Raw genomic sequence first — 22,474 nt, forward strand, 5'->3', positions numbered from 1 at the left:
ATATCTTCAAAGACACAATCCACAAAGAATTGCAGCATGAGGCTCGGAAGCATCAAAGCTCCAAATCCACAGAGACATTAAAATAAAATGGGAGAATCACAAAATGGCAGCCAGGAAACATTTTCGAGGGGATGAGTGCGGACAAATGGGGAAGACTGCAAACGTTTCGAAAACATTGCAGTGACTTGCGCAGAAAGGACCACAGCAAACGTCCTGATGTGACATCACCCCTAGGTGAGTAATGACCCAACGCTTGCGTAAGGCACTACCTTTACCCAGTTAGATTTGGATTGGGACCTTATTGCTAAGGAAATACGCCTGAAGCAAAATTAATGCTAATTGGTTTGTGCAGGTTATTTTGCAGCCTCACTTGCTGCCTTTATGCCAGTGGCGTACCTAGGCAAACTGGAGCCCTGGGCAAAACCTGAGTTTCATGCCCCCCCCAACAACAACAACCTTTATTAGGCATTGAAAGAATAAAAGAAAGAAATAAAGAAAACCAGCATTGGCAGGAAGGGGGTGGATTTAAAAGGAGAATTTGGGGAAATTTAGGGTGTGCCTGCTGTCAGGGGTGCAATTATTAAGATAGCACCAAAATTTCAGAGTATCTTCATGAGCCCCTACTGATGATACCAGCCATGTTTGGTGAAGTTTGGTTCAGGGGGTTCAAAGTTATGGACCCCCAAAGGTGTAGCCCTCATCTCCTATTGGCTCCCATTTGAAACAATGGGGGATGGGGACACTCCCTATGGGAGTCCATAACTTTGGACTCCCTAAACCAAACCTTACCAAACTTGGGTGATATCATCAGGATAGTCTCCTGAAAAATCCCTGAAATTTTGGTGCTGCTAGCCTAAAACCTGCGCCTCCTGCAGGCCAAAAACAGAAAAAACACTGAAAATTCAAAAAAAATCCCACCTGCATTTTTGGTGCCCCCCACAAGGGGGCGCCCTGGGCAACTGCCCACTTTGCCCAATGGGAGGAACGCCTCTGCTTTATGCTTATCTCATGCTGGGGTGGTCATGGTTAAGAACATGAGCAGAGAGCCCAAAGTCCCTGCCTGAAACCTATCCTTAGCTGTGAACTGTTTTTTTAATGTGGCCTTCTACCAGCTGCTCTCCCTCTACCCGAGTTATCGCAGCTACAGTTTGGTGAACAAAACGCTGCTCCACCCTTCAGAAAATCATGAGTGTGCTCTGGCCACTTAAGGAAGTGCCATACAAAATTGTAATCATTATTATTTAAAATGCTACAATAGCTGCAGAGCACATGCCAGAGAGGGCTCATTTGTGCACATTTCTGCCTGGAAACAGGCGTGCTTGTATTTTGACCTGCTTGCTGTCAGACATGTGCAAATAATTTTGTAATGGCACCGCAAAAGCCCAGCATTTGCGAACTTCTACACAGGTTAGTGTCATTATGTAGGATTTCAAAAGAGAAGCTGATCCAAATTGCCTCAGGAATGCAGGCTGCAACAGACTCATTACATTTGCTACCACATTCAGGAGATGTCTGAAGTCACAAAACGGAAGACTTTTGTGTTGTGGGTGAGAAAGCAATGAGATGAAAATACAAATCAGTCTCATGTCTTCGCCATTGTAAAGGGAATGTCTGTCGTACAATTTTTCTCTGTTAAAGGATCAGAGCTTGTTAACTACCATCAACGTGCTCAGAAGGAAAATATGGCAATTGCTTCCTGTCAAAACTTCCCCAGATCCATGCCGATACCTTCTCGTTGCAAACCACTCAGGGTAAGAAAATGTGTTAAACTTGAGACATTTGGGCACTGGTAGTTCTTTCTGCTCGTATGCACAGATCGTTGCCTGCAACTTCCTTCCAATTAGCTTATCATAAAATTCTGGAGTTTTTTAAACAGTATTTAAAAAATGTTAAACCACACAAAGAAATTCTGTTTGGGTTTCAAGCTCAGCTATCCTTGCCAACCCAATAAATAAGCCACCTAGTTTAACAAATGCTATGAACAATATCCCAAGGCAAATGTGTTGTTGCTTCTGTTTCAAGTTCATATTTCCATGCAGACCAGCTTTTAATATAAGTGCGTGAAGGCAGAAGCCAACCTGGATGTGGATTCTGGCCAAGGGGAGTGTCAAGACCGCTTTCTGTGGGGGTGGGGAGACTTTGCTCTGTGTGAATTCTTGTACTTGCTGGTAGCCACGTGTGTTATCTAACTGTTCCTGGTGCTGGCCTCATGAAGGCCAAATGCTTTTGGTTCTCATAACTGTGTCTTCGCTCCCAAGGGAAGGGGGAAGGGAGTATTGCTTACATTGGGGAAAGCTCCGCTTGTCAGGCAGAGCTGTCTTTTAGCTGTTCCTGATCTGTCTTTCTGCCTGCAATAAAGAGACCTTTGCACTCCCACGAGTGTCTGCATTGTCTGGTCAAGCGATTTTGACAGGGAGGCATTAGGCTCAGTTAAGTGTTGTGGGAAAGAGGAAAAGATAGGACAGGCCTTCAGCTTTCTGGAGACCTCAATAGAATGATAAACTGATGCCATGCACTCCTTGCTGCCCTTTCATAACAAGATCCTAGAGCTGCTAGTAGGGGTGGCCAACCTATGGTGCTCCAGATGTTCATGGACTACAATTCCCATCAGCATGGCCAATTGGCCATGCTTGCAGGGGCTGATGGGAATTATAGTCTATGAACTTCTGGAGCACCATAGGTTGGCCACCTGTGTGCTAGAGATTCCATCTCAGCCATCCATCTTACCTTTGTGATTTCCCAAACCCCAATGGTAGGCAGGATGGGTAATAAGGAAGCCTCCAGTGGAACAGTTAGTCCCTACTGACCTTGTTCTGTGAACATCCCTTAACGGTCCCAACCCACACACTATCAGTTGTTTGCACTGCGAACAAGATCGGTCCAGTGGAAGAAAGGGAAGGATAATCAGTGAAACAAGCTAAGAGACCTCCTGTTTAGGGATATGCCAAGAGCAGGGGTCAGCAACCTTTACCACCCAAAGAGCCATTTGGACCCATTTTCCACGGCCCCAAAGATCGACCGAGCCGGAGAGATGGCTCCGCATGGAGCCGCCTCCGGTTCGGCCCCTCCACTCACCTTTCCTTCCAGCACTGGGAGGCGGAGGCACTGGGCAGGGATACCCCCTCTGCCCAATGGAGCAGGCAATCGCCTGCACTGTGGGGCACAGGGGGGATGGCATCTGCGGCCTGCCCAGTGCCACCGCCTCTCGCACTGTGGGAGGCAGCAGCGCCAGGCAGGGAAACCCCCTCTGCCCGATGGAGCAGGCAGGAGACTGCTCCGTGGGGCAGAGGGGCGATGGCAGCTGCAGGAATGGCAGAGGGGGGATGGCAGCCACTCTGGAGGGATACGGCCACGCTTACTTCCTTCCACCTCCTAAGCTGGAGGTGGAAGGTGCATGGGCATACTTTAGCCTTCCAGGAGCGAGGTGAGTGGGAGGGAGCGGCGCCTCCACGCATGGAGCCCGTTCAGCTCCTCGACTACCTTTCCTTCCAGCGCTGCTCTGGAGGGCTGGAGGGACATGCCCATGCTACCCTTCGACCTCCAGGCCACGTGGAGCCTCAGCATAAGGCTGAAAGAGCCGCATGAGGCTCCGGAGCCACAGGTTGCAGACCCCTGGCCAAGAGATACAACTTGACCCTGCTAAATGCTTCTGGATCAGGCTCGCTGTCTGAACAAATTCCCTGCTGTATTCTCCCCTCTCTCAGGTTGCTTCTCCATGGGGGTGGTTCTCCAGCCTGCCTTCGTTGCTGCTACAGATGGGAAGGCATCTGCAACAAGAACAGAGATTTCCCCCCTTTGGCTTGCCATTTCTTATTGCACCTGCCCCTCCCCCACCCCAATATCCCCATTAGTGGGCTTTGTGCTGTTCCTGTTTTTTAATTAGTAGCAAGTGTAATTGATGGTGAGTGTCAGGACGCTAGACTGATTATCTACTACCGATAAAAAAATAAATGGTGAAAAATCCCATCAGCAGGAGGGTATAGATAGCAGGTGTTAGGAGATGCAGTGCTGGATATTTGGGGGGGGGGGGTAGTGAAATCCACATCTTCCCAGCCACACTTTCCCCACAGTGTGTTTTTCAGGAAGCTGTATACTAAAACAGGTGTGTGGAAAACCACAGAGGAGCCAGTGGAGACCAGTGGAGATCCTAGAAGGTGGATGACTGCATGGCGAAGCCTCCGAAAGAACTACTGCTTCTCAAAGGTGCCACTGAGAAAAACCTCATGGAAGCATCCCCAGCCTAGCCTGGGCCTGGGTCTTGTTCCCCACCCCTTTGAGTCGGTAGGAGCTGAGCGCTAAAGGACTCCAACTATTCACCAATGCAGATTTCGCACCCATCCCTTGATATATGTTGGGCATCTCTCTCCTCTCTGTTGCCCGGTTCCCACTGGCTGGATCCTCAGTCACTTCCATTCTTACTTGATACCTCAGATGGATGAACTCAGCACCAAGGGCATGCTGGGAAAGCAAACTTTCTCCAATCAGATGTCAGCATATAACAGCTATACCTGGCCATGTCCTAGGGTTACTTTACAATTTGGCCCATCTTGAGGGAGCGGCTGTGAGCAAAGGAAAGCCTGATGCTTTCATGTTTAGTGTAGAAGGGGAAGTGGGGAAGGCAAGGGAGAAAAAAAAATAAAGAAGAAGAGCCAGGAGGACATCCATTGACCAACTTTCCCACCTTGGAGAAGAATCCGAGGATGATGGCTTCTGCTCTGCATCAGCCACTGGACAGCAAAACTGGTGTAAAACAGTCTCATTCCTGAAACAGAAAACAAACAGTGGCAGGTAAGAATTTGGCTCACTCACTGGCAGGTTAAGTGGGATCATATCCTCTTGTCTACATCAATTCTCGGCCACCGATGCCCACTGGTGATGTTGGTCTTTTAAGAGACAAAGGAGAACCTGGATGATTAAAAAACCCAACGTGTGGTGCTTTGCAACCATCATAATTCTAGGATGGGAAATCAATCCACACGAACTGCGGAACGCACAGCATCTTTCCCACTGGGTAGTACCCTTCAGATATGCATTGGGGGAAGGGTGGGAATGCACATTTGAACCCCCTCCCCCCCCCACCCCCGGTTAAATTGCCCATGTGAATTGGAGGGAGATTGTTAGCTTGAAACCTCCTTGAGTGCTCCTTTGATACACGGAGGGGAGCTGGAGGGGGGAAAACTGAAGCATGTGCTCTCTTGTATCAATATCTTAGTTGGAACAGTCAGGGATAACAGCTATCCTGTGTGTCCCAATCAGCCCCCTGAGCAGGCTCAAGAAACGAACAGATCATATGTGTCCAAGGAGACTGGGTGGAGTAACTAATGCAACTGACGTCGACAGGCAAACAACCATTTTTAAGAGGCACCTCTGGCCCCTTCCACACACACTAAATAATGCATTTTCAAACCACTTTCACAACTGTTTGCAAGTGGATTTTGCTATTCTCCACAGCTCCAAAGAGCACTGAAAGCAGTTTGAAAGTGCATTATTCTACATGTGCGGAATGAGCCTCTGACTCTCTGCCCATGGGTTACACAGAACTGGAACCCATCAAGTATTTCCATGGATGGAAGAGGAGTGATTTTTCACCATTCCTCCTTTGTGTCATGGACATCTCCTACCCCCATCCCAGTTGCTGTGCCTAGAGCTCTCATGAGCAACATTTTCAACTGCTGAACTCATGAGGAGGCAAGGAAATCCTCCATGGATGGATATCCTCTCTGACCTTTACTCATTTGTCCCACTGTATTACACCATCCTTCATAGGTTATGTGTCTGTATTTCATATTATCGCAAGATAGTCTAATAGTTACTAAGTTATCAGGGTCTTTCCCCCAAAAACAGGCTATTAATAATTAAAATAAAGCAATTATTCCAAATCACGTGAATCATCAGAAGTGTTGATCCAAACATCATCAATTAAATCTGGATTTTAATTGATTTGTCCCACCTTCTTCATTGAGCTGAACAATATTGATAAGCTTCCATTACACAACACACATCCCAGATTCTGAAGTACTGTCCTATTAAAGATGAGGGCCTTTTGTTCTTCTGGCTGCCAGGAAGATATTTTAGTCACAATTAGCAAATCTCACAACGTCTCCAAGTCCGTGGACTGTCGTCAAAGCAACAGGCCATTGTGTCTACTGATATTCCATATACTGTCGTTTCCTTGGTCTTTTAAAATACTTCTAACCAATGAGCCTTAGTAATTAAACAAATAGAAAAAATTAACAGGATTACATCTCCAGCAAGGGATATTAAGTTAATAGGTTCCTTTCAGTTTGCAAGCTTTAAAGCCATCTGTAGCGGGTCTCTGTCAGCTGTGGAAGCGGCCGGGATGATAAACTCTACGCATGCGTGCTGTGGGGCTTCAAAGCACCAAAACAATGCATCTGATCCCACACCAATCAGTGTATCGATGTGCCTTCTGAAGGGCTATTTGTACAATTGAGAAGTTGGGGAAACTCTACCAAGAACTCTCACCGCTCTGAGTTTAATGGGGATTTTCACATTCTAACCCACCCTGAACCTGCCGAAAGGAAAAGGAAAAAATTCAAATAAAAGCACAACAATAGACCAAGTTCCATTACTCTGATTTTGCCTTCCTGGAAATAATGCTACACTGCTTGAGATTTCCAGTCACTGCAGTTGGCAGTTCTTCTGCCGAGCAGCACTCCTGGGTTCTGTGACCAGTAAAAAGTCGACAGGTGCAAACTTTTCCCATTACGACTGTTCAGATCATATTTTGTTGAAGATGCGTTTCTGTTTTTGTTATGGAACACAGACTCCTACAAAGCCATTTTAAAACGAGGACAGCATCGCAGAAAAACCCGACAATAAACACCAGTTATCTACCATACAGACTACTATGTGTCTGTGAGGTAACCTAGATAAAACTTCCCTGCCACTGGGACAAAATGGAGTATTTTTTCTTTTGTACTCATTCCCTATCTCTATTTGCTAGCAATTTTTAACCAGACCAGCGATGAATGTGGAAGGTAAAAAATTCATATTGATTATAGGCACCCTGCTCTTTGCATATTTTTACATAGCAAGTAGGAGAAGATTATCAGGAAAGACACAGGTTTCAAAGTATGGATGTATACAAATACAATTACACATACTTAACAGTACCATGCCAAACAGAGTTCTACCCTCCTAAGTCCAGTGAAGTCAATGGGCTTAGAAGGGGGTACCTCTGCTCAGAGTTGCACTTCTAGGCTTCTTTCCAGCTGAGGAATTTGACTAAAGTACCAATCCTCCTTGCAAATAAATTTCACAGAGCACAGATGAATGGAGAAAGTTTCATTTGCTAGATTCTTTTCATACTCTTAAGTACACACACACACACACACACCGCTTCCGGGGTGCGGGGCACTGTCCTTCAGTGGATTGTCTCGTTTCTCCGGGACCGGAGTCAGCAAGTGTGGTGCGGGGATCAAGCCTCCCAGAAGTGCCCGCTTCATTGCGGGGTGCCTCAGGGAGCGCTGTTGTCCCCGCTGTTGTTTAACATCTACATGCGACCCCTTGCTCAGTTGGTAAGCGGAGCTTTGGGCTGATTCATGTCACCAGTAACGCCTGATGATACACTCCAGCTCATTCCTGTTGATGGAGGGAGAAGCACGCCCCAGCAGCTCCACAGCACGCTGGGGAGGCTGTTGCTGGATGGTTAAGCAACAGAGCAGGTTAAAACTGAATCCATCAAAGACGAGATCCTCTGGCCGGGCCAAGAGGGGAGGTGGGGATTTTAACCGCCTGAGTGGGAGGGGCTCTTTATTGGCACCGCCTCCTCCCGGGCTTGCAGCCTTCCGGGGTCCACCTGATTCATCTTTCAATGGAAACCCAGGTGTGGCCCATATAACCCGGGTTGTGTTTTTCCATCTTCGGCAGGCCCGGGCGTGTTGGCCCTTTCCTCCCAGGCGGATCTTGCCACCGTGATCCATGCAACGTCACCTCTAGGTTAGGACTATTGTGTTCCGCTTCTATGCCCTCCTCACGCTCTTCCGCTTCGAAGCTGAAGCTGGTCCAGCATGCGTGTTTGCTCTCACAGGTGGTGCTCTTAGGAGAACATACCCAACCTGTGCTTCGCACTGAAGCTTCCCAGTTGAGTTCAATCATCTATAAGGTATGGGTGCTTACCTTTAAGGCCTTTACGCTGCCTGGAACTCCTTCAGAATACCTTCGACCGGCTCTTACCCTATATAAACCCTACACGGCCTCTACGTCATGAGGCCAATTCTATCAGGTCCCTGGCCCTCGATGATGTGGCTGGTTTCTATTCCGCCAGGGCTTTACAGCCCTGCTCCTGCCTGCGGGAACACGCACACTCACCATCCTGGCCCTGGCAAATCTTGGAGAGTTCCCAGGGCTCCAAGATTGAATTGCTCCACTGGCGCTTTGAGGGCCGGGCCGCTGATGCCCCCCCTCCTTTTCTTTACATTCTGGGTTCTCCGCTTCTCTGTTTTATTTTCCAGGGTGGATCTATGAAGTTCTGTTTTTATGATTGGATGCCAATATAATATTAATAATAATAATATAATATTATTGATTGTTGTTTTAATGGGGGTTTTATTGTAACTATTGTTTTATTGTGTTGTTCACCGCCCAGAGCCCTTCGGGGGAGGGGCGGTATATAAAACCAATTATAAATAAATGAATGAATGAATGAATGAATGAATGAATGAATGAATGAATGAATAAATAAATAAATAAAAAAGGCATGGGAGCCCCGACAGAAAGAAAAGCTGGCATCTCCATAGGAGTAGCTCCATAGGAGCAGCAGTGGCGTAAGAGGTTAAGAGCTCGTGTATCTAATCTGGAGGAACTGGGTTTGATTCCCCGCTCTGCCGCCTGAGCTGTGGAGGCTTATCTGGGGAATTCAGATTAGCCTGTACACTCCCACACATGCCAGCTGGGTGACCTTGGGCTAGTCACAGCTTTTCAGAGCTCTCTCAGGCTCCCACCCACCTCACAGGGTGTTTGTTGTGAGGGGGGAAGGGCAAGGAGATTGTAAGCCCCTTTGAGTCTCCTACAGGAGAGAAAGGGGGGATATAGATCCAAACTCCTCCTCCTCCTCCTCCTCCTCCTTCTTCTTCTTCATAACTACCACAAAAGTATTTCCCACAAGCCTCAAAGAAAGCAACTTCCTGGCTGAGAGAGGCCCACAGAAATGAAATGAGGGTCGGCAACTCCGGGTTTGAGAAATTTCTGGAAATCTGGGGATGGAGCCTGGGGAGGGCAGAGTTTGAGGAAAGGAAGAACCACAGCAGGATGTGATACCATAAAGTAGTCCTTTTCTCTCCTGAGAAAGTGTTCGCTGTCGCCTGTAGATCAGCTGTAATTCTGGGAGGTCTCCAGGCCCCATCAGAAAGCTGGCAACTCTGGTACAGGAGACTGGCAGGCAGCACAGACTGCAGACGGAAAGAGCTGCTGTCAGGAAGGAGACACCGCCAAACACAGGTCCTTTCCACACCAATCACCTAATACCATGTACTTAATTCACTGCAAAAAAGCCCAGCCCAGATGCCAGCAGAGCAAATGTCCCCAGTCAACTTCAGCAAACGGCAAGAGGCACTGATGGTTCAAACCTCAGAGAATGGCCGGTGGGAGTCAGAGCTTGTAGATTGGCTGGTAGGAATAAGTTGTTTCCTGAACTCCGCACCGCACAGCAAGTTGGGAACAACTTTAAGCTGACTTGGTGGGGAAAGATCACTAGTTTAGCATTGAAAAATAAACCAGGTTGAGCTGAAATAAAATGTCCTGATGACATTTTAGGGGGGGGGGGGGAGATGTGCGGAGTTCCTCCCCCAAAAAGCTTCTTTTAATGTGCTCAAGATGTTTTATTTGTGGTGTGGATAAAGAACCAATGAAGTAAATAAATATAGTTGAACACGAGGGGACAGTTAAAAGGCAGGTAGGCTGGTGGGTGGGAAGGAGAAAAGGAAGCAGGAAAAGGTGAGGATATGGGTGGTGTCAGGTGGAGGAAAAATAAATAGATGCAGAGAGGGATACAAGGGAAAGTGAGTTGCTCCCCACAAGCCCTTGTAGGTTCTCCACAACGGGGACTCAAAGCAGCTTACATCTTTCTCCTCCATTCTGTCTTCACAACAAACCTGTGAGGTAGGTCAGGCTGAGAGTGTGTGACTTCCTCCAGGCTACCCAGTGAACCTCCAGGGCACACTGGGGATTCCAGATGGGTCTCCCAAACCCTACTTTGGAGCCTGAATAACTATACCCTCACTGGTCTTCATGAGATGGCTGCTGTTGAACCAGTAGAAAGCAGCCAGGTCTTGGGAGTTATTGAAGTTGCATAGTATGAAGTCGCCTGGTGGTTGCTGCTGGGGTTGGCTGTGATGTGTCCTCCCTTGTTCTGCCCCCCAAGTGAATCTATTTGAGGTGCCCCATACTTGGCTAGGACAGAGTGGGGGAGACACAAGCCAGGTTCAACAGTTCTTACGATGGGTTTATTACTTGACAGAAACAAGACCCTAACTCCTCCCTTAGGTCTATCTAAGTCAGAGTACTTGCTTGTCTTGAGAAGGTTTGAAGCTGTAGACTGTGTCTTCTCTTGGTTGTTTTCAAGAAAGTCCACTGTGTCTTGCTTCCTTTCAGTTCTTTCAGTCTTTGTCTAGTTCTAACTGCTATTAAACTTGACTTGTGCTCTATGGACAACCAAATACTAATATGGACGTCACAAATATTCCAGTCTCCAACTACCCTTAGCACCTCACTCTGACTGACTGGCTAGAACTAAAACAGGGGATTGCTGGGTAAAGAAAGGAAACTGCCTACTGGGAAATGTCTTAAAGGGACAGGGGCTTAACTAAAATACCCTCCCTTAGAAGACTTAACAATGAACTAAAACCATGCTAACTAAGGGGAAACTGAATCTTAACAAGGAAATAACAAAAGCCTCCGTGGGGGCATGACATCCCTCAAGGGCCAAAACTGCCTTGGATACATAATTTTGGACACATTCAGAATTAGATATATTGATGGTGAGCAAGCAAGGCACAAAACCCCCCTGGAACCATGTGGTGGTGTTTTCCACCTGTGTTAGCAGCATGAATGTTAAGAAGTCTATCATCTTTGTTTTGGAAATGGCTGAAGCATTTTCTAAATATTAATCCCTCTAAAAGCTAGGCAAGACACTGTATAATTCCTGACCCAAAAAGTGCTGCGCAGATTTGCACCAACAGATGGCTAAGAATGGGATGATCACAAAAAGTCAGGAATAAAATTGGATAAAGCATTTGGATAACCTCTCCATATGTGGGGGGTGAGGGGGAGCATGTCCTCACTGGAACCTTAAGAAACCTCTCTCTCTCCTCCCCTCCCTCCAACGAACGCTTCCTTCTGACAGTTTAGGCTCCAGCAATCCCTCTTCTTGACGCCAAGGTGTTAAACGTGTCATCCCCTGCCCCCTATTTTAGGGAAACAATTTTAGTCTTTTGTTACTGGAACAAACTGGAAAAGGCCAACTCTCCTACATAAACAGAGCAGATGAGCATGCAAACCACGTTATCATAATTACACGTTATCTACACACTTTTACTGAAGCCGCAATGCTGGGAAGCCAATGCTGGGAAGCCAGTGTGGTGTAGTGGTTAAGTGCAGGTGGATTCTAATCTGGAGAACCGGGTTTGATTCCCCACTCCTCCACCTGAGTGCCAGACTCTTATCTGGTGAACCAGATGTGATTCTGCACTCCTACATTCCTGCTGGGTGACCTTGGGCTAGTCATAGTTCTCTCAGATCTCTCTCAGCCCCACCTACCTCACAAAGTATCTGTTGTGGAGAGCAGAGGGGAAAGGAGTTTTAAGCCACCTTGAGTCCCCTTACAGGAGAGAAAGGTGGGATATAAATCCAAACTTTTCTTCTTCTTCGTGTCCAGTATACAAGTTGCAGCTAAGTTACCCAGCAGGATTTTCAAGGCAAGAGACATTCAGAGGGGGTTTGACATTGCCTGTCTCTGCACAGCTTGGTGTTCCTTGCTGGTCTCCCATCCAAGTACTAACCATGGCTCACCCTGCTTAGTTTCTGAGATACGACGAGATCAGGTTAGCCTGGGAAATAAGCGTGTCTGCAGTTAATCATGGCTTTTTGGTTTATCAACATGGCTGTGCCATCATTGCAGAAAGTCTATCATGTTTGAAGCAGTCTCTACATTTCAGGGGCTAACAGGGTTGTCCGAATGCTTCAAATACCTTGCCTAGATTGTGGCTTGTTACTTTCTGTGGCTGCTTAGGGACCTGGCAAGTCATGCACCCATCAAATGTCACTTCACTTACAAGACCATTTTAGAGGACACACAAAGTCAACTAACTACAAATCCAGGGACGGTTATGTACCTATTAAGGTACTGCTGCTCTTATAATACCTTACTGTATGCACAGATGTGTCAGAGTTCTGGAAAATGGCATGCACTTGTTACCCAGCAATAAGCTCCCTGGCCAGACCCACCCATCTCCACTCCTCTCCCCTATGTGCTTTACTGCATTACTCTGCAAGTGGAATGTGGGCAAGAATCAACTCAGCTACCCAGCTCTCGGGCACCAAAGAAGATTTATTTTCCCTAGATACACATCTTGCAAGTAGAGCTGTCCAAACATCGCACACAAGAAACACTGCTAATCTTAGATAAGACACTCCAGGCTACAAAATATTTCCTGTTTAAAAGTCCCAATTTTATTTTATGTAAAAAAAAATTAGTGGCCATTCTGGAGCTGAAGCTGCTTTGGACTGAGTCAGATGTTTGGCCCATCTAGCGCAGATGTCTTCTAGCCCGGATGACAATGGCCCTGGAGGGTTTCAGCCAAAGATAAGTCCAATTCCAAGCCTGCTTTGGGTCACATATGACAAAGCCTGCGTGTCCCCAAGGTGCCTGTTGTGGGTCCTATCAACAGAACTTCTGTGGGAGTTCTGAACACATACCTTAATTCCTGGGCACTGTGGACATGACTCACATTGGGAAATGGCCTCTGGAGAGGTTGGGAGGCAGTTATCCGCACTGAGAAGCCATATGCACCTTTCTTCAATGGGTCAAATAGCAGCTCCAGGTCAGAAAAATCGTCCAGTCCTCCATATTTCCATCTACCACTCAAAACAGAATTCCCAGAGGACAGCTGTCGAGTTGTCATCCTCCAGGTGAAACTCAAGTTCTCTCAAAATTACAACTGATCTCCAGACCAGAGAGAAATTTCCCTGGAGAAAATGGCATAAGAACATAAGAACTAGCCTGCTGGATCGGACCAGAGTCCATCTAGTCCAGCACTCTGCTACTCGCAGTGGCCCACCAGGTGCCTTTGGGAGCTCACATGCAGGAGGTGAAAGCAATGGCCTGCTGCTGCTGCTGCTGCTCCTGAGCACCTGGTCTGCTAAGGCATTTGCAATCTGAGATCAAGGAGGATCAAGATTGGTAGCCATAAATCGACTTCTCCTCCATAAATCTGTCCAAGCCCTTTTTAAAGCTATCCAGGTGAGTGGCCATCACCACCTCCTGTGGCAGCATATTCCAAACACCAATCACACGTTGCGTGAAGAAGTGTTTCCTTTTATTAGTCCTAATTCTTCTCCCCAGCATTTTCAATGTATGCCCCCTGGTTCTAGTATTGTGAGAAAGAGAGAAAAATTTCTCTCTGTCAACATTTTCTACCCCATGCATGATTTTATAGACTTCAATCATATCCCCCCTCAGACGTCTCCTCTCCAAACTAAAGAGTCCCAGCTTGAGAGGGTAAACTTTATGGTATACCACTGATTCTAGGTGAAAGGCTTCCCCAAATTCCCTTTCATGGGCTCCATCCCCAAATCTTCAGGAATTTCCCCAGGCCAGAGTGGACAAACATGAGGGATTTGTAATGTGTGATTAACTTGTCTGGAGATGTGAAGGATTTAGTCTGGGACTTTCTGCATGCATATTCTTTCCACGGGTCTGGCCGCAGGCCCTCCTTGAGAGCATCCATCACAAAATCCTAGAAAACGTCTTTGAGCTTTCCTCAGAATGCCTACATGGGGGGTCTTCTAAAATCCATCTTTAATTTTTCTGATGGGATTTGGTGCAAACTCTACTTTTAAGCAAGACCAGCAACGGCACAATTCCCCAGACTGAAAAATCCTCTGACCATCACACACCAATGGGTCTATTCTCTTGGCATGTTGAATATGAAGAGATCAAAGTCTGGAACCTGCCACCTATTTCAGCACCTGCGTTAATCACCATTAAGCTGCCTGGCACAGGTACAACAAAAACGAAATGCCTTCCTGGTTAAGCAACAGCTATTTCCCATCCACTGTCATTAGCACTGAATCGGTTTCTTGGGAGCTGTCCTGATAAAACAGCTGTGCTGGGAGCTGGTGTCCTGATGAATAATGAGAACGACCAAACATGCCTGGGGAAAGTCCCAGGACATCCACAGTCAAGATACAGGGAGATCAGTTTCAAAAACCTTCCTCCAAGGAACTTTATCCACATCATGAAAAAAAAATGTTCAAGGCACTGGATTCCAGGGAGAAGGGAGGCATTCTGGACGACACACTCAGTCATCACAGGATATTGGCCATGGCTTCAGGCTAGGCCCCACTCTTGGTCCACACATATCTTTACTGTATTTCAACCCCATTTTCCTTGGCCAGAAATTGGCACCTAAGCAGCTATGGTTACCAACCTCCAAATAGCACCTGACCATTACCCACTGACATTACCAGCAGGTCACTGGGTAGAAAGAGGCTAGCCAAATTGGGGGAGGGGTGATCATTGTCCTAGTGCAGTGACGCAACTTCCAACACAACCTGAAAGTGATGGTGTTGTGCTATGGGCAGCACTCTAGCACTCGGCCCAAAACGCACTCTGGTGCAATATCATCACTTCCGGGTCATGCCAGAAGTTGCATCACCACACAGGGATGGCGATTGTGCCTCTGCCCATCTCCCACCACTTGTCAAGCCTAATTATAACTGATATTCAAATTAAAGAGATCAGTTACCATCCAGGAACTGGAAGATTTGGAAGGCAGACTCTATGGCATTACCCTAGTTCAGGGGTCTGCAACCTGCAGCTCGCCAGATGTTCAAGAACTACAATTCCCATCAACCCAATTCCCACCAGGCTGATGGGATTTATAGTCCATGAACATCTGGAGAGCCACAGGTTGCAGACCCCTGCCCTAGTTACAGCAACATAAAAACTATTGCAGATGTTTATTTAGACATGCATACTCTCTTCTTTACCTCAATGTGGACCCAAAGCAGCTCTTGGTGTTGTATTGCTCTCCTGTGCTTTATCCTCATAGCAACAACCACACTGTGAGGTCAGGCTAAGAGAAAAAAATCTCCCGATGGTCTTCTATGCCAGAAAGGAGATTTTAACTTGGGTCGTCCAGATCCCTGTCCAACATTCCAACCACTACACCCATCACAGTCTAACTAAAAGGTGCTTGGAAAAGGAGTTCACTGTGAGGTCTGCATCCAAGCATGGTGAAAGGGTGCTTGGACGCTTCTGCATCTTACCTGAATTATAACAGGGAGCTGGGAAGGGCCTGACCTGGAAAGCCCAGGCTAGCCCGATCTTGTCAGATCTCAGAAGCTAAGCAGAGCCAGCCCTGGGACAGTATTTGGATGGGAGACCAAGGAAGTCCAGGGTCACAACTGTGTATTTTGCTTTGAAAACCCTATATGGTTGCCATATGTCAGCCTCAGCTTGATGGCTTCCAAGGGAGCTGCATCTAGGCTTAAAAGACAGGCAGTTGGCCATGTTCTCTTCTCCCTCTGACTATGAGGAATTAGACTTTTTCCTAGAACATACTTTTAACAACTGGGAAGAATGTGGACTAACTGATGCTATAATAGTAGAAAAGTAACCTTGCTTTGCTGTAGTCACCACCACTTTACAGATCTTACAATGAGCTCTATAGCAGCAGTTCTCAACCTGTGGGTCGCAACCCCTTTGGGGGTCGAACGACCCTTTCACAGGGGTTGCCTAAGACTCTCTGCATCAGTGTTCTCCATCTGTAAAATGGATAAATGTTAGGGTTGGGGGTCACCACAACATAAGGAACTGTATTAAAGGGTCGTGGCATTAGGAAGGTTGAGAACCACTGCTCTATAGCAAGATTTGTCAGATTCAGTAAGAGTTCTCTGCCGGTGCCACTCTAGATGCCTCCTAACCCTATTCAGATCACCCAGCTCCAGTGGTGGGATTCAAATAATTTAACAACTAGTTCCAGTGGTCAGATTCAAAAAAATTAACAACTGGTTGTTTACAGGCGCCATTTTGACAACCGGTTCTGCCAAAGTGGTGCAAACCTGCTGAATCCATGGTAAACCAGCAGACCAGGTTTTGTCCCATGGGTGGGAGAGATCAGCAAGGGGCAACCTTGTCAATAGTTTCAAGGAGCTTCCTTTGCAGCCTCAATAGAACATATGCTTGGAATCCTAAAATCACTCCGAGTATTCTGGAATCCAGTAGGATTCATGAACCTCTGCAGGCAGATCATTTTATCCGGGCCATTGGTTCAGCAAATTCCCACCCCGAATTCCAGTAGAGCTCACAGAAGTCCTAGGATGATGTGATGTCATTTCCAGGTACAACCAGAAGTGATGTCAGGACATCACACAACTTCACTCCCTTCCCTGACCCCATTTTTTGCTCCTAGTGGAGCAAAGATGACAACTGGCAACCACATGCTATGTCAGAATCAAAGACTGAATCATACTAGTCAGAGATCAACTGTCTACCAAAATACATGCAGTGGCTTATTATACGCAAGTGGCATTCAAGCCTGTTTTCAAATCCTGCCTCAGCCAATGGACTCACTGTAAGACCTTGGGTCTCCAGTCATCAAAAGGAAATTAATTGTGACCTACTTCACAAAGCTGTGAAAAGAGGAAAACAAACCAAATAAAGTACCATATGTTGCTTTCATAAGCAAGGCTTGGCAAATGTAGGACGATATCATGTAAATTCATGAAAATATAATATGCATGCATCTTTTATTTATATTCTACCCTTCCTTGGAACAGGTTGAATGAAGCATCTAGGGGATCACCCACCCACACATTTGATCAGAACCATGATCACGTGACTTACACTGCATCCACAGGCAGGCATGAATGCGACAGAAATAGATATCATTTCCGCACTAGGAGCAATGTATATTAATATGAATTAAGTCTACCTCCTCCTTTTTTTAAAGGGTGTGGACTTGGTAACTCCATGGGAGGTAACTTCACCATCTTATCAGGCAAAAAAAGGCCTGGCCGCGGCAAGCTTAAGATATGAGCTACTTCACGTTTATAGCATAGCATTAAAACATAGCGATTTGGTAATTTTTAATAAATTGTGGAGGCTGAGGGCCTATTACAGTTGACAGTGGTGAGGAGAAAAATGTCCTGTCTCTTTAACAGATGTCTAATGGGATGTTATTTACTTCCACACCGCCAAAAGTTTCACAAGCACATTTTCACACGTTTATGCCTCTGTTAAAAGGGACCAAAAAAGGGAAACAATGGGGGATGGGGACACCCCCTTTGGGAGCCCATAACTTTGGACCCCCTGAACCAAACCTCACCAAACCTGGGTAGTAACATCAGGAGAGTCTCCCAACAAATCCCTGAAATTGTGGTACTGCTACCCTAAAAACTGCACCCCCTGCAGGCCAAAAACAAAAAAACACAAAAAAACCACAAACAGGGGGGTGGAGCTTCGGACATGTAATGGGGGGGGGGGTTTGAACTCAAGAACCCCCCCTTACCTACGTCCTTGGTTTCAAGTGGGACTGAGAACCCCATCCAGGCTATAACTATAGCTTGTGTGATCCTCCCCGCCAAAATCTGATCAGGTGATGTGAACTACATGGCAGTCTATTAACCATTCACATGCCATCCAGGATCTAAGGACCTCCTCCATGCTTATCGAGAGGAGTCTAATCTTCTCTCCTTTCACTCTATGGCAACAGGCATAGAGAGAAACCCCCTGGCAGAGGCGTTCCTCCCATTGGGCAAAGTGGGCAGTTGCCCAGGGCGCCCCCTTGTGGGGGTGCAAAAACTGCAGGTTCGTTTGTGGGATTTTTTTGTATTTTCAGTGTTTTTCGGTTTTTGCCTGCAGAGGGTGCAGTTTTTAGGTTAGCAGAACCAAAATTTCAGAGGGGTTTTCAGGAGACTTTCCTGATGATATCACTCAGGTTTCGTGAGGTTTGGTTTAGGGAGTCCAAAGTTATGGACTCCGAAAGGGAGTGCTCGCATCCTCCTTTGTTTCCAAAGGGAGCTAACAGGAGATGGGGGCTACAAAGATACTCTGAAATTTTGGTGCTGCTATCTTAATAATTGCACCCCTGACAGCAGGCACCCCCTAAATTTCCCCAGATTTTCCTTTTAAATCCACCCCCTTCCTGCCAATGCTTGTTTTCTTTCTTTCTTTTATTCTCTCAATGCCTAATAAAGGTTGTCGTTGTTATTGTTGTTGTTGTTGTTGTTGTTGTTATTAAATCCTCCCCTTTTGGCATGGATTTAAAGGGAGAATCTGAGGTCTCCAGTTTAAACATTGAAAGGGATGCTGTTTCAGGGTGGGGGAGAATCCACCCCAAAATAGCATCACTTTCAATGTTGTTTAAACTGGGGACCCCAGATTCTCCCTTTAAGGTGGATTTAAAAGGAGAGTCTGGGCTCCCTAGTTTAAACACCACTGAAAATGATGCTGTTTGGAGGTGGACTCCAGCATCACTTGTTTAAACTAGGGAGCCCAGATTCTCCTTTTAAATCCACCTTAAAGGGAGAATCTGGGGTCCCCAGTTTAAATAACATTGAAAGTGATGCTGTTTCCCTCAATTGTGGGGACTGGATACAACACCATAAAATGTTTTCATAGCAGTAATAAAACATTTTGAAAGCATTTTGAAAATGTTTTCAAAAAATATTTCTGCTGTGTTCAGATTTGTGAGTTGGGGCATGTTCTATAATGTGATGGTGACTTTGAAATGACCTGGTGGAAAAAATCTTTGTTTGGTGACGGTGGGGGAGGGTGGTCGCCCATGGGGGCGGCATCAAACTCAGGTTTTGCCCAGGTACGCCACTGCCCCCTGGTCCTTCTACAGAGGCTTAGCAGAATGTCATTTCCCAGAAGCTGCTATGACATGACAAGTCGCCATACATGAAGCCCCTATAAAACGGAACAGAATATTTTTCTGCAAACCAGTTGACAACCCTGCCTTTAGCACAATTCTAAAACCACCGCAAATGTTTTAAAGTGCTGGATGTTCTTGCATTTTTTTCCAAGGTTGATAAAAGGCTCCTGAGAACAGCGTCTTCAAATTTACATTCCCTTGGGAACTCCCTCTCTCGCTCTCAGGGGATTGAATCCCTGGGACTCCATCAGAAGCCTCCCCAAATAAACAAGAATTTTATAGGAACAATACAGTGCCCCTTCCGCACATTGTTCTGCCAGTTATTTTGACTCTAAAGAGGCCCTTTTCTTCCTTGCTCAAACAAGGAATAGCTTTAATTACAAAGGAAATTAGTGAAGGCCAAGTGCTTGTTTTTAATTATGCTGACGAAGGTTCTCCAAAGTCTCTCCGGCTCTTCAGTTGTTAATTATAGTTTGTCATACTGATACCTTTGAATAGGGATTCTTCCCATGGAGATTTTTTTTTTAAAAAAAACCTCCCTCTTTGCTCCTACTCAGTCAAAAAAGAAACGCAAACAACAAAACTCCACTTTGTAATATTAGGTCCTTAGCACGCACAATAAAGCCACAGGAGAGCACAGCAATTAAAAAAAAAACCCATGGCTGTCTTATCATGATTTATTGCAAGTTCGAGGTCTCCAAACAAGAGTAAATTGCTTCATGTTTGAATAAGCAGGTCTTTGGAAGAGACATGGAAAGCCCGTCTCCAGTGTAACCCTTGCGTATTTGGTAAAGCCTTCTTAATTTGATCATTTCATTAATTTTCGTCTTGGTTCTCCCCTACTTATTGCTCACTTTTCTGGCTGAATTTCTGGCATCCCTTTTTTGTTTAAAGGAAAAGCGGGCGGGGGAGGGAGGGGGGTAGAGAAATGGAGCAAAGCAATCCAAAGATATTCTAAAAATGATCCTAATCAAATCTCACCTTCTACAGCAGGAGCCTTGGAAGGCAAAAAGGCAAAGCAATAAAAATCAGAACGCTTTTCAGAAACAATCTGGAACTCCATAACCATGCAAATCCCTTGCCTTAAATTGAAAAGGGCAAAATTTAAGCCATTCAGAAGGGCCCTGATTTCCATCTTGCTGGTGCCGCTGCAGCCCTCTGAGGAACTGTATGGATTTATTCCTGGTGCATAATAGACCGAAAAAAGAATCAGACTCTGATTGGCAGCTGCGTTTCAATCCACAATCTTGATCTACAACCTAGCAGAAAGGCAGCATGGGGAGTGCCCCCAGTGACAAACTACCAATTCCCACTGTTTGGAGGTCATGCCAGCTCTGTCCTTCCAGACTGTGATGCCCCAAGTGTAAAAAATGAAAAGTGTGGCACAGTATTGTAGGCCAACAACAGACAGAAAGACACCGAGTGCAGTTCAAGTATGGGGAAAGGTAGTGTAAGAGAAAAACAGTAAGAGTGTAAGGAAAGCTGGAAGATCTGGCTAATGTCAAGACAAGAGAGTGAAAAATGGAATTGAGGGGACGGAGAGTTCTGCTTATTATGCTGCGAAACTTGGTAGAAAGTAAAAAGTGCATGACTTGTGGAAACAGGCACCATACACATCTAACTGAAAAGATACTCACTTTCAAGCTGCACCTCCCATGGAGTATTATGGGTTAGTTGCATGCATCGTGCTAACTTCAATAAGCAATCACACAAAAGCAGTAGAATGCACCAATCATGGTAACTGAAATGTTTGCGTAATCATGTATTGGATCTCAATGTAATTCTGTTAAAAAAAGGAGCAGCAGTGGCGTAGGAGGTTAAGAGCTCGTGTATCTAATCTGGAGGAACCGGTTTTGATTCCCAGCTCTGCCGCCTGAGCTGTGGAGGCTTATCTGGGGAATTCAGATTAGCCTGTACACTCCCACACATGCCAGCTGGGTGACCTTGGGCTAGTCACAGCTTCTCGGAGCTCTCTCAGCCCCACCCACCTCCCAGGGTGTTTGTTGTGAGGGGGGAAGGGCAAGGAGATTGTAAGCCCCTTTGAGTCTCCTGCAGGAGAGAAAGTGGGGATATAAATCCAAACTCTTCTTCTTTGCTTTCTTGGTGCTGACCTATTTGTGATCACAAATAAATCATTAAACCTTTTCACTCTTGGTGTGGTTTTTGGACTCGACAGTGCCAAGCCTCGAGCCTGGGACTGAAAAATGTACAAACAACAACATCATGGAGTCTAGTGAGGGGTGGGGATGTTTTAAAAACAGATCCCTTTTGTAAATGTTACCTTAGCATCCCAAAAAATCAAGGTTTTACACACACACACACACACACACACACACCTCTAATTTATAAGTATTCCCCGTGTTTATTTTCTGTTTATGCTTTATATCATAACAGAAGGTAGACTTTTTTTTCAAAGCCTTTGACCTGTATGCCTTGGATATATTCCTGGTGATTTCTTTTTAACGATTTGGATTGCCAACTTTTGATTCCAAAGTTATGATACCCAGTCAGGGACACTGGTCGTGGGCAGGCCAGGGAGCGCAGCCATGGACTTGTACAAACAGAACTATTGGGGAAAACTTTTTTTTAAAAAACCACCGATGTGGCCCCTGTGGGCAGATTCAGCAAGAGCTGATATTATTTATTAGATGCATAAGTCTTTTTCCCAGACATGCTGGCACTGGAAACGTTTGCCAAGAACCACTGGCATATTGATGGTCCTTTTTGTGTCAGAGGGCAGGTGCCTCATAGCACAGAAGTTAGGGAGACCCTATCTCTTTGCCTGCTCAGTGGTTTGACACTTAAGACTGCTGCCTAGGATGACCCAAGATGAGATGGACTAACTCTGTCAGGGAAGTCAGGTTCCTCAGTCTGCAAGACTTGAGCAAAGCTGTTACTGAAAGGATATTTTGGAGGATCTTCATTTATAGGTTCGCCATGAGTGAGAAGCAAATTAAAGACACAACACATTATTTACTTCCATGCAATGAACTGTTCAACAGCCCATTTCCACACATTAAGCCCCTGTTAAAGGGTCTGGACATTTGTCTTCAGGCTAGCTGCCAATCCCTCCCTCAGATTTCACCTTAGCTCTGCCCCTGACAGGCTAGCTTTCTCTTTGTCTGGTTCCATCTTGCCCAAAGCAACAGTATTCTTGGTGTCAAAAGTAGGGCTGATAACTCCAAGCTTGGAAATTCCTGGACATTTGGGGGGTGAAGGCTAAGGAAAGTAAGATTTCAGGAGAAGAGAGATCTCAGTGGGGTATGATGCCATAGAGTCTATGCTCCAAAGCAGTCACTTTATTCCAGGGGAACTGAACTCTATATGTTCGATTCCACACAGCAAATGTGTAA

At 46.0% G+C, this 22,474-nt stretch overlaps 1 protein-coding gene and 1 non-coding gene across 9 annotated transcripts in view; both read right to left on the reverse strand.

Moving 5' to 3' along the window:
• IQSEC3 (IQ motif and Sec7 domain ArfGEF 3) overlaps positions 1–22,474 on the reverse strand; it is a 219,305-nt gene that overhangs the window by 110,844 nt on the left and 85,987 nt on the right. For 7 of the 8 annotated variants that reach the window (XM_048499195.1, XM_048499194.1, XM_048499200.1 and 4 more), the window contains exon 2: positions 4,682–4,762. In XM_048499195.1, the coding sequence (XP_048355152.1) occupies positions 4,682–4,762 (81 nt within the window). Of the gene's footprint in view, positions 1–4,681; positions 4,763–22,474 lie in introns of those variants that run through there. The other variant, XM_048499202.1, reaches the window with a different exon arrangement.
• Positions 17,825–17,951, reverse strand: LOC125435998. Its single transcript, XR_007244974.1, has one exon. It is a non-coding gene; the product is annotated as a U6atac minor spliceosomal RNA (small nuclear RNA).

This window comes from Sphaerodactylus townsendi, linkage group LG06 (assembly GCF_021028975.2).
Source record: "Sphaerodactylus townsendi isolate TG3544 linkage group LG06, MPM_Stown_v2.3, whole genome shotgun sequence".
Taxonomy (NCBI): domain Eukaryota; kingdom Metazoa; phylum Chordata; class Lepidosauria; order Squamata; family Sphaerodactylidae; genus Sphaerodactylus; species Sphaerodactylus townsendi.